This window comes from Triticum urartu, chromosome 6, assembly GCF_003073215.2.
Source record: "Triticum urartu cultivar G1812 chromosome 6, Tu2.1, whole genome shotgun sequence".
Taxonomy (NCBI): Eukaryota; Viridiplantae; Streptophyta; class Magnoliopsida; order Poales; family Poaceae; genus Triticum; species Triticum urartu.
Window position 1 is genome coordinate 499429235 of NC_053027.1, and position 16464 is coordinate 499445698.

Here is a 16464-nt window from a genome sequence, read left to right on the forward strand (position 1 = left end):
GATACTTTTTAGTAGTTCAGGAAAGAGTTAACAATCTTGGGAACTTTTTCAGAACAAATTTGACATGTTGGCCTACTCATAAAAAATTGACAACAAAAATTCTCCATAGAAAATCTGAGCATAAAAACAAATTGTCCAGGACAATATAGAGTGAGTATTAGCTCTAATAGTGTTGATTTTGTCTTTTTTTTTCACCAACAGTACAATGAATTTCATTTCGTCCCCAAAAAATTTACGCAAGAGTAACGTTTTATGAAGATTGTTGCCAACAAATTTCATGATTGCTTTGACCTTTTTTAAATCACTACTTTAAAAAAGGGTGCACCTGCCTCCATGTTTCATTCGTTCCCTTCCATATTTTTTTTGTTATATACCAGTGCAACTAACTCATATAACATTCTCTTTTCGCAAAGTAAATAAATAAATGACAACCTCTTGTGTGTGCAGGAGCAAACTCTTCACCAAAGGGGTCAATCCTCTCCCTCTCTTTCTCTTCACTATTTTCCATTGTTAATCAACAAGAAGAAATGCTTATATGAAACAGGTGTAGTACGTGTGAGTTGGAGGAGAAAAAGGAAAGAAACAGAACTTACACCAGAAGGGCCCACGAGATGAACCCCGAAAAAGACAAGGGGATTCGTGTAATATTTCCCATTTAAATTCCCCATGCTCCCCACATTCCTGCCCCAAGTTCGCGTTCGCTGCCGACCAAGACTGCGCGCAGAAGCCAACGGCCATCCCTCTCCTCCTGCCCTTCCCTGGCTCGATCCTCACCCTTCCTTCCCCGCGCGCACGACGCGCAGACCCAACCGCCGAGCGACCGCGAACTTCGCCGTCGCCATGACGGAGTCGCGGCGCGCGCCGTCCGGCTGCGCCATGTTCGGCATCTACAGCGGCATGTTCCGCCGCCGCCGCTCCGCCTCCATGTCCTCCCTCTCCCGGATCAACGGGTCCCCGCAGGCCGCCGCCGCCGACAGCGATGCCGCGCCGCCGAACCCGGCGCAGCGGAAGGCCGGCGTCCGCGACGATTCCTCCCTCGTGCCCCGCCCCAAGGTAATGCCTTTGCAGCCGCAGATCAACGGCGCGGCGGCGGCCCAGGCCCAGGCGCAGCGTCCGTCGGGCGACAAGAGCAAGCCGACCAGGGCGATGAACGGCGGGGCGAAGGCGGCGGCGGCGTCGCCCGCCGTGGAGTACACCGGCATGGCCGCGGAGCTCGATAAGATGATCCAGGACCACCAGAGGGTGAAGGGCACGACGCAGATGATGCGCGCCACCTCCGGCAACATGATGATGCACCGCAACCTGGGCAACCTGAACGCCGGCGCGTCCGCCCGCAGCTCGCTGGATCGCAGCACCAAGGCGGCGGCGGCGGCCGCGAGCGATCGGGCCAAGGCGGGGCCAGGGAGCAACGGGTACGCCTTCTCCGGCATGGGGAACATCGTGGGCAAGCCGGGCGAGCAGCTGTGCCGGGCGCTGTCGCACCGGACGGACCCGGAGAAGCTCAAGGAGATGGGCAACGAGGAGTACCGGGAGGGGCACTACGCGGAGGCGGTGGCGCTCTACGACCAGGCCATCATCATGGACCCGACGCGGCCGGCGTACTGGAGCAACAAGGCCGCCGCGCTGGCCGCGCTCGGCCGCCTCGTCGAGGCCGTCGCCGACTGCAAGGAGGCCGTCCGGATCGACCCCTCCTACGGCCGCGCGCACCACCGGCTCGGCGGGCTGTATCTCAGGTACGTACGTTCGCTCGGGCGCACGCATTGATCGCCACCCCTAATCCGATTGGTTTATTGACGCAATGCAATTCAATGCAAAATGCGCGGCCGTTCTCAGCTGCTAATTATCTCCCGTAATTTGCCATAACTGTCATCAAATGGTGACTTGATCGATCACGCGAGTAGTTTCTACAGAAATTTCACCGTGGTGGCCAATTGACTGAACTGATAATCAAGGAAATTTATGTGTAAACGTGCAGTGATATGATAGATAATAATTTTGCAACTTGAATTGAACTCACCTACACCTAGTGGCGTTTCGTGGAGAGCCACTACGTGTGCTCGACGGTGGCTAGCTAGCAACCAAATGCTAGTTAATTCCTTAACGAACAGGTTGGGGAATTAGATAATGGCGTGGCTGCTTTGCATACACATATCATCGGCGTAGCTGGATTATTATTGCTATAGGAAACGACTAACGTTCCCCGGAAGAAATGGAATAGCCCTTTTTTGATAATTAGGGCCTGGATTCCTTGATCCGCAGTCTACATGTGCTGCTTAATCTATGCTATCAACATTCGGTTACTGGCTGGTTTATTTATCAGGTCTAGCATACGCAAAACCTCCCTCCTCAAATCACTCTGGGACTTTGTGAACTTTTCATCCATGATTGGCGCTTTCAGTGGCTAATCACTTGCTCAACAAGCCTTCTTACCCATCTTTTTCAAGACAATGATTGGTATACTTCTAGTTAAAACCTTGCAAGATGATAGAGAATAAGTCCACCTTCATTTCATTTGTCTGCACTGCACTCTACCATGCTACATCTACCAAGAGTTCCATAATAATCCATGTCAATTCTCAGTTACTCGCACGGTGAACTATTAAACGGACCAAGAATTGTGATGTACTATGTAAGACGTTTATTTATCAATGATGAGATGATCGATTATATACTCACTAATAAATGGTTACGTGTTCGTTGTCAGATTAGGAGAACCAGACAAGGCCATAAACTACCTGAAGCAGTCGCCCATGGACTCTGTAAGCGCGGACGTTTCCCGCGCGCAGTCGGTGAAGGGCCGCATCGCCAAGTGCGGCGACGCGCGCAAGGTCAGGGACTGGATCACGGTGCTGCAGGAATCCCAGGCCGCCGTCTCCGACGGCGCCGACTGCTCCCCACAGGTCAGTACCCAGTGCCAAACGAGCACGCCATCGCCTCCTGTAGTGGCGTCAACGTTGCGCGACCAACATGACGTACGTGCGTTAGTGGCTGACACGACGTACGAACTTGACCTATCCGACAGGTGATGGCGCTGCAAGCGGAGGCGCTGCTGAAGCTGCAGCGGCACGACGAGGCGGACTCGGCGCTCCGCGGCGCGCCCAGGTTCGGCGCCGACGAGTCCACCAAGTTCTTCGGCACCACCGCCCACGCCTACGTCCTCATGGTCCGAGCCCTGGTCGACATGGCCGCCGGAAGGTCTGTTTGCTTGTGACCCCGTGAACATTTTTCACCGCAAAACTTGTTTTCCTCCCGAGTGGCATGCATGGCACTGCTTGGCGAAATGCACGTCTTGGTCTTCTGTTCTGATGTACGCAAACAAACTCGTGAAGGTTGGAGGAGGCGGTGGCGACGGCGCAGGCGGCGTGCGAGCTGGACCCGGGCAGCCGGGAGGCCGCGAGCGTGCACCGGCGCGCCAAGGCGGTGGCGACGGCGCGGCAGCGCGGCAACGACCTCTTCAAGGCGTCCAGGTTCGCCGAGGCGTGCGCGGCCTACGGCGAGGGCCTGGACAAGGGCGAGGCCGGCTGCGCCGTGCTGCTCTGCAACCGCGCCGCGTGCCACGCCAAGCTCGGCCGGCACGAGAAGGCCGTCGAGGACTGCAGCGGCGCGCTCGCCGTGCGGCCCGGCTACAGCAAGGCCCGCCTCCGGCGAGCCGACTGCAACGTCAAGGTCTTCCGTCTTCACATGCTTTCTGCTGCATTGCGCGATCGAGCTCGTTTTTCGTCAGATTTGTTGAATTTTTGTGTGTATGCTCGTTCAGCTGGAGAGGTGGGAGGCGTCGTTGAGAGACTACCAGGTGCTGATCCAAGAGCTCCCCGAGAACGAGGACGTGAAGAAGGCTCTCGCTGAGGTTGAGGCCAAGCTCAAGAGCCAGAGGAATTGATGGGGGGTATGTCTCAGCATCGACGTCAGGTAATTGCTCTCAGCTACTCCTCAGACTATTCATGCTTCAACTGCCAGTCGGTGGACTTCACCATAGTCCTAATGAAAGCGTGGGTTAGGAACCGAACGCTGTATTTTTACAGCAAAAGGAAGGGCTGCTCTTTCAAGTTGACGGAATTTGTCTTACAAAATTCAGACCCTGCACAGAATGTTGAACAGACTTGCTTGATGCTTACTGTTTGTATACTGAATAGATACTGTTCTAAGATACGTTGCATACTAATACTGGTAGCATCAAGGTCTCTTCTATAAGTTCTATTACTCCTTCAACACCAATCATCCAAATGTCGGCCATAAGAAACATACTTCAGTTAGTTCAGCACCTTTATCTTTCTTAATCGTAGTTGGTTATTCGGTAGGTGTTAGGGCATCATCAGATGACCACGCGCAGATGAAAAGAAACCAAAGGCGGTTTGAAAACCAGGGCAGATTCCTCGCCCGCGCTTACATATTCTTTAGAACAAAGCAAAGCATCGGCATGCTAGTCGTCGTAGCACTAACCTATTCTTCTCCGCAGGTTCGTTTGTTTCTGTCGGCTACCGGAGAAATCAGCACCGAAGTTCTGAAGAGAGGGCATGAACAAAGCGACTCCGCACGCGCCGTCGCGCAGCTTGTTTAAGTTAAAACCTGTGTGCCTTTTTTGCCTTGTTGTTAATTTAAACATACAGCAAACTACAGGAAGAGGATGAAGTGATGGAACTGTACATAATACTGCTCGCTCCATTGTTGTGATGTGTAGTTAGTGAATTTGTATGAGTGTGGGGTGCCGGTGGTGGCGCCCAGGGCTTCTGAAGCTTGCCTCTGAAACAGAACGTACGGAACAACTGTACACTGAAATGGATGTTCATTCTAAGCAGAATGTCTGAATGTGTTTGGCTATACGTTTGGTTTGGGCAAGGCTCCCTTTTGCTGAAATTAGAACAGACAGCTTTGTTCTATGTGATCACAGGCTGTATTCTAGTCATGGTGTGCGCTAGTGTCTCGTGGTCTGCTGGAGTTCAAACAGTGGCGAAGGCAGGAATAATTTATATGTGTGGCGGATTTCACGAGGTAAAGACCAATGTACAATATAACTATGTGCCGCTCGTGCTCTGCCTCGCCCGCCCGTGGCCACTGCCATGCCCGGCCCGGCACTTCCAACCTCACACGGTTGCTCTCTGATCGATGCCTTACTCGATCTTCTGGCACTTAGCCGGCTAGGGACGGCAGGTCGGAACCAGGAAAGAATCACACGAAGCTATGCAGGCTCGCGAGTTTGGAGAGTAGCTGTGCGGAGTGCCACATTTAATGGGTATTCAAAGTCTAGAATGAAAATCGAAAACATAAAGGTTCACAAATCGTTCACTGCAAAACATAAACGTTTGTCGGTGTTGAATTAGTGCTCTTTGAAGCTTTCTTCCAATTTTTTTTCTAAAATTGCTTATTAGTCTCTCTAGTTACTACTCCCTCCGTCCCAGTGTGAGAAAACGTCTTACATTATGGGACGGAGGGAGTACATAGTAGATTCCTTTTTTAACACAACTTACTTCATAGATCAGAAAAACAAATTCACTGATGATAGATCACAGAACAACTAATCGAATTCCCCTAAAAAACAACTAATCGAATTTATAAAAAAGAATTGATGTTTACTAGTGTATGGACTGAAAAAATGGACACAAGAAGTACGAAATTTTAGAACCAATACGGCCAGGATCCTGACCTGACGTCATTGCTCCGGCCTCGCCGTTGTTGGCACATAGAGGCATTAAGCTCGTCGCTTTTGGGTCTGCGCCGCGGCTGTGTCACTCGCCACCTAATTCCCTGCAGTGCCACCCGCCGCCGCCGCGTTCGCCGAGCATGGTCGCCGCCGGAATCCCCGTAACCGAGAGCTAGATTCCGTAATTGCGGTTGTGTCTCTGCGTGATTTCCATCAGCGGGCTCGATTTGTAGCGTAACTGGACTACTAGAGGCTGGAGCTGGGCTTTTTTTTTTTGGAAAAGGACTGGAGCTGGGCTAACATGCAGCTAGGTGGGCTGCTGGGAGGATAATTGGGCCATGGGCAATTCGACGCGCCTCTGAGAGTGTTCTCCTCCTCCCAACTAACGAAACTGAACTCAGCTCAAATCTTCAGACAAGTATAGTATATATACGTAGTATTTTTGCCAAATTTTAGGTATGGCACCTGCCAAACCTCGTCATATAGCTGGCTCCGCCCCTGAGTTCAAATTCTCTCTACGGTTATCAGCTGATGATTTAAAATAAAAACCTTTGATTACCCAATTTGACTAAAATCGCTTTACTGCTGTGCATATCTGAGCTTATGGATCATGGCTTGTTTCCCCCAAGATGCTTCCGAGCTATGCCTGACACTCTGCACATTGTATCTCTCTCGCCCTCAAGCTCGCCACCGAGCACGTCAGCCACTGGAACAGCGCCCATGTCCGGTTCACGATGGTCACCCATCACGGCAAGCCGGCGCCGGCCACGCCGTACAATGTCGGTCACCGAAATTCCTTCAGTTACACGGGAGAATTTTGGTACCATCCGGCCTTCGTCAAGACTCAAGAGGGAAGTGCTCGAGAAGGCCGGAGTGCCTCGTGGACGACTGATTCGCCGCCCGGTGCGACGTGCGTGTCATCAGCTCGTTGGCCGTCGCGGGTGAGGTCGTGCCGGCGCGTGGCCTCGAGAGGATGGGGTTGGCCGGCAGCTGCAAAGGACGAACTCTGCCAGCGTTGCCACGCATCGAGTTGGGTCTCGGAGAAGGAGACTGCCTCCGAGGGCTCGATCGGAACAGCTTCGATCTTTCTGGTTCGCTGGTCGCGGTTGACCGGTCCACCAATGACCGTAGACCTTTCTGAGAAATTGTGATTATTCAAAAAAAAGGAATTCACAAAAACTGTTCACGAATCTAAAAAAAATCAGGTCTTAAAAGAAGTTCACGAACTCGAAAAAGTTACGAGTCCAAAAAGAGTTTGTGGAGTTGAAAAAAGTCAGCAAACCCGAAAAAGTTTACATGTTCAGAAAAAAAGTTTGCGGGATTCAAAAAAATTCGTGGATTTGAAAAATGTTCACGAGTTAAAAAATACTTCATGGATATAAAAAAGTTCATGCTTTTGACAAAAAAGTTCACGGATTTAAAAAAACTTTTAATGTTTTGTGAATTTTGAAAAAGTTAACGATTGTGAGGAAAAAAGTTCACAAATTCGGAAAAAAATGTTTGCATATTTGAAAAACATTCGTGTATTTGATGGAAAATTGAAAAAAATTCTCAATTTTAAGTAAAAATGTTCTCAAAACAGCAAAGAAGTTCACGAAGAAAAGTTCATGAATTTGAAAGATGTATTCAAATTTGAAAAGCTTCATGCATTTTTTAAAAAAAGGGGAAAAGAAACTGAGAAATAAAAATAAAAAGGTAAAGAAAAGAAAAGAAAAGAAAAAGGAATAAAAGGCGTTCAGAAAACCAGAAAAAGAAAACCCCGGTCTTCTAGAAGCTTCCCAAAACTGGCCGGAAGTTTCCCAAAATTGGAATCACACTCTGATTAGGCACATTAGATAGCAGATATTGGTACTGCCGAGCCATCTTGTCAGCATGCACAAATTCCATCTTCCCAACCCCCAAACCCATAAGGGCCAGTTCTTTTCAGGCAAGATTCTACAGAATCAAGGTTCTGGAAAATTCTCCCAGAATCTGTTGCCGAGTTCTTTTCAGAGATTGTATTTTGAGATTCTAGAAACTGTTGTGTGTTGAAATGTTTGTACCGCCCTTAGACAGAATTTGTTTGATGAAATATCGACATATTATAGCATTATTCAAGCATGAAGAAAAACAAAGAGATGCAGAAAGGAGGGCTCACCGTGAGCGTCGGCGTCGAACTTTGAGGGACGGGGCTGAGGGCCGGGGTGGACTGAGGGGCGGGAGGAGCTGAGGAGGGAAGCTAGCCAGCGAGGGCGGCGACGGCTTGGCCTGGCCGGGCGGCTGGCGGGGGCGGGGGCGGGTTGAAGGTCCCCTGCCCCGATGCGGTGCGGGAACTGGGCGACGAGCGAGCGGTCGGGTGCGTCAGCTCGTTGTTGGGGTCTCGGGCTGGACTGCGGGGTGGCATTTTGACCGTAAGTACGTGATACAATATGTGTACGGGTATACTTCGAAACGTTTTCTTTTGTGGGACTAGGCAGAATTCTGAGATTGTAGGAGAAACCAGGTATTTTGGGATTTTGGGATTGCACTAGGATTCTGGAGAATCCGGTTTAGATTTTGGAAATTCAATCGAGTTCTTTTCGCCCGGGATTTTCGGGACCGAGATTCTTCATATTCTGCTTAAAAGAACTGGGCCATGTTGCAAATTACCCACCTGTTGAGCACTAAAACCATGCTGATGTTGTGGCACCACGCCTTGTGTCACCACACTCTGTTGCAAATTCTACGGGTGTGCTTAATCTATAAGCAGTGAATGTTCTACTTCTTGCCTAGTACACAGTGAGGGGGTGGGGTGTTATAGCAAAATTTAATTCGGAATATGCATTGTAGCAAAAAACTTCATCTCATTTGGCTATGAGAAATAATCGATCTCATTTCATAAATGCAATTTTGAAAGTATGGAAAAATGCTTCAAGAGATATGAACCGGATGGATGCCGGAGGCTCCTCAGGGATTTGAAACATCCGACCGTCCATCTCGTTTTCCTGGCGCGTCACAACCGTCGGATCTCGGGCTAGATCCATGTGAGCCGTCGGATATTTACCGGATCAACCTCGGCCGTCGGATAAAATTCCAATGGCATCAGAATGTAATATCCATGCCCCCACCAGGGCATTTTGGTCATTTCACGTGGGGAGGGTATAAAAAGGGACCGTTGTCGTGGGATGACCTAGCCGCATCCTCCCTCCCGCACTCGCGCCTCCCCCGTGCCGCCTCCTGCTCTCCCCTCCCGCGCGCCTCCTCTCCCCTCCCCTCCCACGCGCCTCTTTCCTCCCACCCACATCGCCGCCGCCGCCACCCACCGCCTCGAACCGCGCCGTCGGCGGCCAGATCCGCTGCAACAGAGCCCCCCCCACCCTTCCCAACGACGATGAGCAGCAGCGGAGGGAGGACGGGGAGCACGACAGCGGCGGCGGAGGGGAGCAGCAGCAGCAGGCCAAGGCGGCGCAGCACAAGCGCACTCCCGCTCCGTCCTCCCCTAACCCTATCTCCTCCTCTCCTCTGAGCCGCCGCTGCCCGTCCTCCTCCTCTCCTCTACGCCGCCGCCGTCGACGGGAGGAAGCCAGGCGGAGCGCACCGTCGCCACCGGCTGCGGCCTCGGCGACGCCGACATGCTCTAGTGGCTCAATGCCACGGAGACATCGTAGCAGAGGCAGAAGCAGGTGCTCGATGCGGCGCTCCCCCGTCGCTCCTCTTCTGCATCTGGTACAGGCGCTCGATGCGGTGCTCCCCTGTTGCTCCTCCTTCTCCTTCATCGCCAAGAGGGGCGCTGCCTTCTACTGCTGCTCCAGGTCCTCTCTCTCTCTCTCCCTCCCTCCCTCCCCCCCTCCTCAGGTTTAGATCCCTTTTCTAAAGCTCAAGACTTATAGTTCAGTTTGTGTGCAACAGCTTGGGAGGGACAAAAGAGGAGGTCGCTGGTAGATGACGGGGGAGCAAGCAAGGACTGATGGGTGCATCACTACACTGCTACCCGTTTCTCAACTTTTGCTTTACACGGCACTATTTCGACAGGTATAATTGTTTCAGTAACTTCAGTTCTTGCAACTCATCATTTTGCTAAGAGAAAATCGATGCATCACATTACTAATGAAGTGGGTTTACTGAAACCTTTCACTTTCAAGGTAGGAGACTGATATGAACTGCCAATGTAATTTCTTTTTATTTGTGATTCTTGCTGTTTAATTGATTGATTGGTGTGCATATGATTTCTAATATATGAATTCCTTCGTCTTGTGTATTGAATATAGGATTTAGCTACAGATAATCATTAATCAACTAATGTAATTTCTTTGCCAAGTTGTAGTTAGAGTTAAATGTGCCACTGGTTATTTTATATCCTTTATTTATTCTTATTCTTCTAAATGAAATAGGAGATTTGTTGGTGCTCCATTAACTAAATATCACTGACAAAATGTTGTTCTCATTTCAGTTGAGAGAAAAGTTGCATACTTTGTGAACCAATTGGAGATTCATGTTGTTTCCCTAGATATTGTGTAGTTAGAGTTGATGTCACTGTTTATTTTATATCATTTGTTACTATTCTTTAATCGCCAAATCATATAGGAGATTTTGTTGGTGCCCAATTAACCAAATGTTACTGACAAAACTGACAAAATGTTGTTCTTATTTCAGTTTGAGCGCAAATTGCATGCTATATAAACTAACGGGAGATTTCTGTTGTTACCAGAATATTGTAGGAAGGGTGGACTATGAAGGGAAACACTGGTGTTCTAAGATAGATGTTCTGTGTTTGAGATCTTGCCTTGGTAGCTGGATGCCTTGGTGCAAGACATTCAAGGTAAGATTGATCCCCTGTACCCATGAGTTCACTTCTCATGTAGAGTTAATAGTCCTGTTATTTTTCTATACACTATGGCAGAGTAGAGATATATTGTGTATGCCAACATGTATGTAAGAGTAATAGTAATATGATACTTCTGATTGTAGATCCAAGGTTTTAAACCGACAAAAAATGCTATGAGTTCTCATATCAAATTTTTATGCCAGATGTGCATGCTCAAAGATTTTGGTCGGCAACTTATAGTGTGTATCAAAGGATTCTGAAAAAATAAGGTTGAGTTGTTATTGGACATTGGACCTTTATATCTTTTGCATGACATTTTATTTACTACCTGAGCTCTATATTTTTCCTGTGCATATCTTTGTGCTAAAAAATGCATTTCTGTTAAATAGTAATTCCTAACTAATTGTTTCTGATAAACAACGATGCCTTCCTTACACAGGTTGTTTGATGCGTTCGTGCTCGTCGGCGGGACGGTGCAAGGCGCAACTCCGACGCGGTTCCTCGCCGGTTGGACGGCGTTCAGGCGCAACCCCGGCGCGCACTGAGTACTGCCTCGGCTACAGCCTCCCTCGGTGAGGTCCATCTTCCTCCCGCTCCTCTGCTTCGGCTACTGTATGGGACATTGCCATGGCTATATTGATGTGGTGCTTGTCTGGTTGATGCTCTATGCCCTACTCATGCATCGGTTCCTACTTGAGCTCTGTACTTGTGGATCCATGCCATTTTAGGGTTTGCAGGCTGTTGTTCATGTTTAGTTGCTATCATAGGAGCTAATGTGATGCTCTGGTTTACATGTGGATGCCCTGGTCCTATAGCTATGCTCCTGGATTTGCTAGATTGATCAGTGGCATTCGTGCTAGGGCGATGATGATTAATCGTGGCTGAAATAAGTGTGCCTTTGAGCAATCGTGGCACCTGTGCATATCAGGTTGGATCCTCCCTCTTGTCTCTAGAATCCTTTTTGATCCTGTGATACTTGTTGTTGTCCTTGGATGGTCATTCTTGTTGAGTGATAACCAGGGCAGCTCCACTGTAGGAACAGATTGATCTGGTGATAAGAGATGACGGGGGTAGGTTATATGATCGAGGAAAGGTGAATCTGAGCCCGCTATGCATCCCCTTGTTAGAGTCTGAACCGAAATGGAGCTCTCCCGTGCGTTTCCCTTTGTTAGAGTCTGAACTGAAATGGAGCTCTCCCGTGCGTTTGGATTCTGGACCGTCGGATCGAAATCTCCTCGCGATACAGGCCGTCGGATCTCGATCTAAATCGTTGTGGGTCGTTGGATATTTACCGATCAACTTCGGTCGTCGGATAAAATTCCAATGGCAACAGAATGTAAATATCATGCCCCCACCAGGGCATCTGGGTCATTTTGCTTGGGGGGTATAAAATGACCGCGGCTTCCTGCGATGAAAACCTAGCTGCCGCCTCCTCTCTCACTCGCTCTTGCAGCTCCCTCCCTCCCACGCAGGTGGTTCCCATGGCGATGGCGGCAGCGGCCACGGAGGAGGGCGGCATATCAGCGGCACCGGCAATGGTGTCCGTGCCGGCTATGCAATGAATCCTGAACCATTTTTTATTTGTATTTAAAGTTGTTGCTTATTTATGCTCAAGTGGTGTTCGTGCTACGGCGGTGATGATTACCTTGGCTGGAATTAGTGTGCCTTTGAGCAATCGAGGCACCAGTGGGTATCAAGTTGGATCCTCCCTCTTGTCTCTAGAATCCTTTTTGATCATGTGATACTTGTTATTGTCCTTGGATGGTCATTCTTGTTGAGTGATAACCAGGGCAGCTCTACTGTATAAACAGATCGATCTGGTAATAAGAGATGATGGGGTAGGTTATATGATCGAGGAAAGGCAAATCTGTGCCCACTATGCAATAAAACTGCAGCTACCTCCCCTAATGTGTGTAATATTGAAGGAAAAAAAGAACTTTTCATGTCTTGCTACTTTAAAATTCCAAAAGGTTCATTCTTCTTTTGTTGGTTACTTAACCATGTTTTTTGTTTTGCTTTGGTTCTGGTTGAGATACTAAAGGTTGTTTATATATGAAAAGAACAGACACTTATAGTTTTGTATGCCTCAACTGTAGCTTAGGATCCAGTGTTGTTGTGCTTTGCCTAATTAAAAAAAACTATAATCAATAATAGTCATTCTTTCCTTGTGATTTGAACTCTGAGAGGGCCATTGATTCTTGATCTTAAGGTGACCCCATTTTTCTATGCCTCATGCTCATGCTGCTCTATGTTCCTTTTTAAAAATTCTTGCTTGCATTTTGGGTTGGTTTTCTGCTCTATGTGTTGGGGAACGTTGCAGAAAACAAAAAAAATTTCTACGGTTTCACCAAGATCCATCTACGAGTTCATCTAGCAACGAGTGATCGGATGCATCTACATACCTTTGTAGATCGCGAGCGGAAGCGTTCAAGGAACAGGGATGAGGTAGTCGTACACGACGTGATCCAAATCACCGGAGATCCTAGCACCGAACGGACGGCACCTCTGCGTTCAACACACGTACAATCAGCGTGACATCTCCTCCTTCTTGATCCGGCAAGGTGAAAGGAGAGGTTGATGAAGATCCAGCAGCACGACGGTGTGGTGGTGGTGGATGCAGGGCGTCACAGTAGCAAGGCTTCGCCTTATACTACGAGAGAGAGAGGTGTAGCAGGGGAGAGGGAGGCGCCAAGACTCAGGGTGCGGCTGCCCCCTCCCTCCCCTTCATATATATAGGCTCCCCTAGGGGGGGCGCCGGCCCTAGGAGATTGGATCTCCTAGGGGGGGCGGCGGCCAGGGCTGGAGTGGCCCCCAAGGCAAGGTGGGGCGCCCCCCCACCCCTAGGGTTTCAACCCTAGGCGCATGGGGTGGGCCTAGGGGGGCGCACCAGCCCACTATGGGCTGGTTCCCCTCCCCACTTTGGCCCATGGGGCCCTCCGGGATGGGTGGCCCCACCCGGTGGACCCCCGGGACCCTTCCGGTGGTCCCGGTACAATACCGGTGACCCCGAAACTTGTCCCGATGGCCGAAACAGCACTTCCTATATATAATTCTTTACCTCCGGACCATTCCGAAACTCCTCATGACGTCCGGGATCTCATCCGGGACTCCGAACAACATTCGGGTTACTACATATACATATCTTCACAACCCTAGCGTCACCGAACCTTAAGTGTGTAGACCCTACGGATTCGGGAGACATGTAGACATGACCGAGATCGCTTTCCGGTCAATAACCAACGCGGGATCTGGATACCCATGTTGGCTCCCACATGCTCCTCGATGATCTCATCGGATGAACCACGATGTCGAGGATTCAAGCAACCCCGTATACAATTCCCTTTATCAATCGGTATGTTACTTGCCCGAGATCTGATCGTCGGTATCCCAATACCTCGTTCAATCTCGTTACCGGCAAGTCACTTTACTCGTACCGTAATGCATGATCCCGTGACCAGACACTTGGTCACTTTGAGCTCATTATGATGATGCATTACCGAGTGGGCCCAGTGATACCTCTCCGTCATACGGAGTGACAAATCCCAGTCTTGATCTGTGTCAACCCAACAGACACTTTCGGAGATATCCGTAGTATACCTTTATAGTCACCCAGTTACGTTGTGACGTTTGGCACACCCAAAGCACTCCTATGGTATCCGGGAGTTACACGATCTCATGGTCTAAGGAAAGGATACTTGACATTGGAAAACTCTAGCAAACGAACTATACGATCTTGTGCTATGTTTAGGATTGGGTCTTGTCCATCACATCATTCTCCTAATGATGTGATCTCGTTATCAATGACATCCAATGTCCATAGTCAGGAAACCATGACTATCTGTTGATCAACGAGCTAGTCAACGAGCTAGTCAACTAGAGGCTTACTAGGGACATGTTGGTGTCTATTATTCACACATGTATTACGATTTCCGGATAAGACAATTATAGCATGAATAAAGACAATTATCATGAACAAGGAAATATAATAATAATGCTTTTATTATTGCCTCTAGGGCATATTTCCAACACTATGTTCCCTTTTAGCGTTTCTTTCCGTTGTTGCTGCACTCCCTTTTCTGTATACTACTTGATCTTTTTGTATCTCATTCTGCCGCTTCTTGGTTATTAGATGCTTTGAGTTTGAGTGGCTTGAAGATACAGATTACACAATGTTCTGTTCTGTCATATGCCATCTTGATATGGATACAATGTTAGCTTTTGATATGAGCTAGAATTATGTTGCCCCACCAGCCTGAAAATGTGATAAATAAAAGCCTACAATGCTCGTTTATTTGTGTTTACAGGCTTCGTTGTGTAGATAATTTACTCTTTGTTCCATAGGATCACATTTGGTAGTGGTGTGACCTGAACCTTGATGCTTTCTTCTTGTTGCTGCTGCTGTATTCTGTAATGGAACTGTTAGATAAGGTAGTTAACTGTCTAGCCGTAGGTCTTAGTAGTGCAGATTCATTTTCTTTTCTAGGGTGTGCAGAACAAAATCAGGAGATGGTAGTAACTGGCAGCTACTTCTGAGTACAAATTTTGCTTTTCTGGATTATCATATTCCTTTTGTTTCTCATAATGAAGCCGCCGGGCAGTGCTCCAATATTGTAATACTGGGCAGTGCACGCCGTTGCCACCAGTTGCGCCTTGCGCGGCCGAGGGGCGCCAGCCGCAGGTGCTCGATGCGGCGCTCCCCTGTCACTCCTTCTGCGACCGCTGTAGGTGTTCCCCGGTCGTTCTTCGTCCTCCATTGGCAGGAGGGGCTCGGCTGCAGTTCTGCTACAGTCAATCTCCTCTCTCTCTCTCTCCACCCATCATCGTGGAATTGCAGGTCGTTCATTAACACTATTTGATATCTGAGAACTAGAAATGCTGAAATCTGAAAACTGGAATCTCCAGTTAACTGAATTTTTGAACGTTTAATCTTGTCTAACTATTTGTGAGGTTTATTGGTGTTTCCAGTAGATAAAACCTAACCCTATGTATTTATAAATGGAGCAGAATTGTATTTATAGAACTTTAGAGAATATATTGTTGTCTTCTTCATATTCTTTTATTACTGAGCCACCATACAAAACTCTCTAGAGCAGAACTCTATTTCAACTATAAATAACAGGAACAAAACTTTTATATATTTTCTGTGTGTAGATGCTTAAGCTTAAGCTTCTGTTATTTGCTTCAGTTAGATATTAAAGAAGACTGAAATTGAGTCGATGGTGTATATACTTGATATATATAAATGGTCAAAATACGGAAGTGCTTTATGAAAGTCAAATATGCAGTTGTCTTCCTGTTTGAATCTTCATTGTTGATTCCAGGTTTGCTGCTTCCCAAAAAGTGGAGATTTGTAGTACGGACAGAACTTCAACCTATTCAACATAGATCTTAAACTGACCAGACAATAGTATAATATTTTTTATTTACGTCCTTATAATTGTATTGCCACAAAAAACAGATTTGGAATATCAAAGAAAGCAGGTTCTTATGCTACATAATTGTTTCCTCTACTTATAGTTAACCTCTCTATTTTGTCGTCTCTAAATCTTCATTGTTGATTCCAAGTTTGCTGCTTCCCAAAAAGTGGAGATTTGTAGTACGGACAGAACTTCAACCTATTCAACATAGATCTTAAACTGACCAGACAATAGTATAATATTTTTTATTTACGTCCTTATAATTGTATTGCCACGAAAAACAGATTTGGAATATCAAAGAAAGCAGGTTCTTATGCTACATAATTGTTTCCTCTACTTATAGTTAACCTCTCTATTTTGTCGTCTCTAACAGCCAAGATGAGTGATCTACTCTTACGGCTCATGCTAACTGAACTGGTGATGTTTCTTTCTTCACCTCGATTGACGCCACATGTTCCCCCTGGTGAGTCTTGACACCATGTTTATACAATTAAGATCGTCCTCTGGTTGCTTGAAGAACACATTTGATTTATTGCAAATTTTGGTACACTATTTTGATAGGAGTGTTCTTTGCTTTTAACCGTTCACACTTACTATGTTTTTCAGAACGTTTGTTAGAGCATAGT

The 16464-nt window shown here is 47.8% G+C and overlaps 1 protein-coding gene across 1 annotated transcript; it reads left to right on the top strand.

Annotated features, from left to right (window-relative positions):
* Positions 1 to 693: 693 nt before the first annotated feature.
* On the top strand, positions 694 to 4818 carry LOC125514572 (inactive TPR repeat-containing thioredoxin TTL3-like). Its single transcript, XM_048679909.1, has 6 exons — positions 694 to 1733; positions 2705 to 2900; positions 3023 to 3195; positions 3330 to 3666; positions 3758 to 3909; positions 4457 to 4818. The coding sequence occupies exons 1-5, from the start codon at positions 841 to 843 to the stop codon at positions 3878 to 3880; spliced, it is 1722 nt and encodes a 573-aa protein (XP_048535866.1). The 5' UTR covers positions 694 to 840; the 3' UTR covers positions 3881 to 3909; positions 4457 to 4818.
* The last annotated feature ends 11646 nt before the right edge of the window (positions 4819 to 16464 follow it).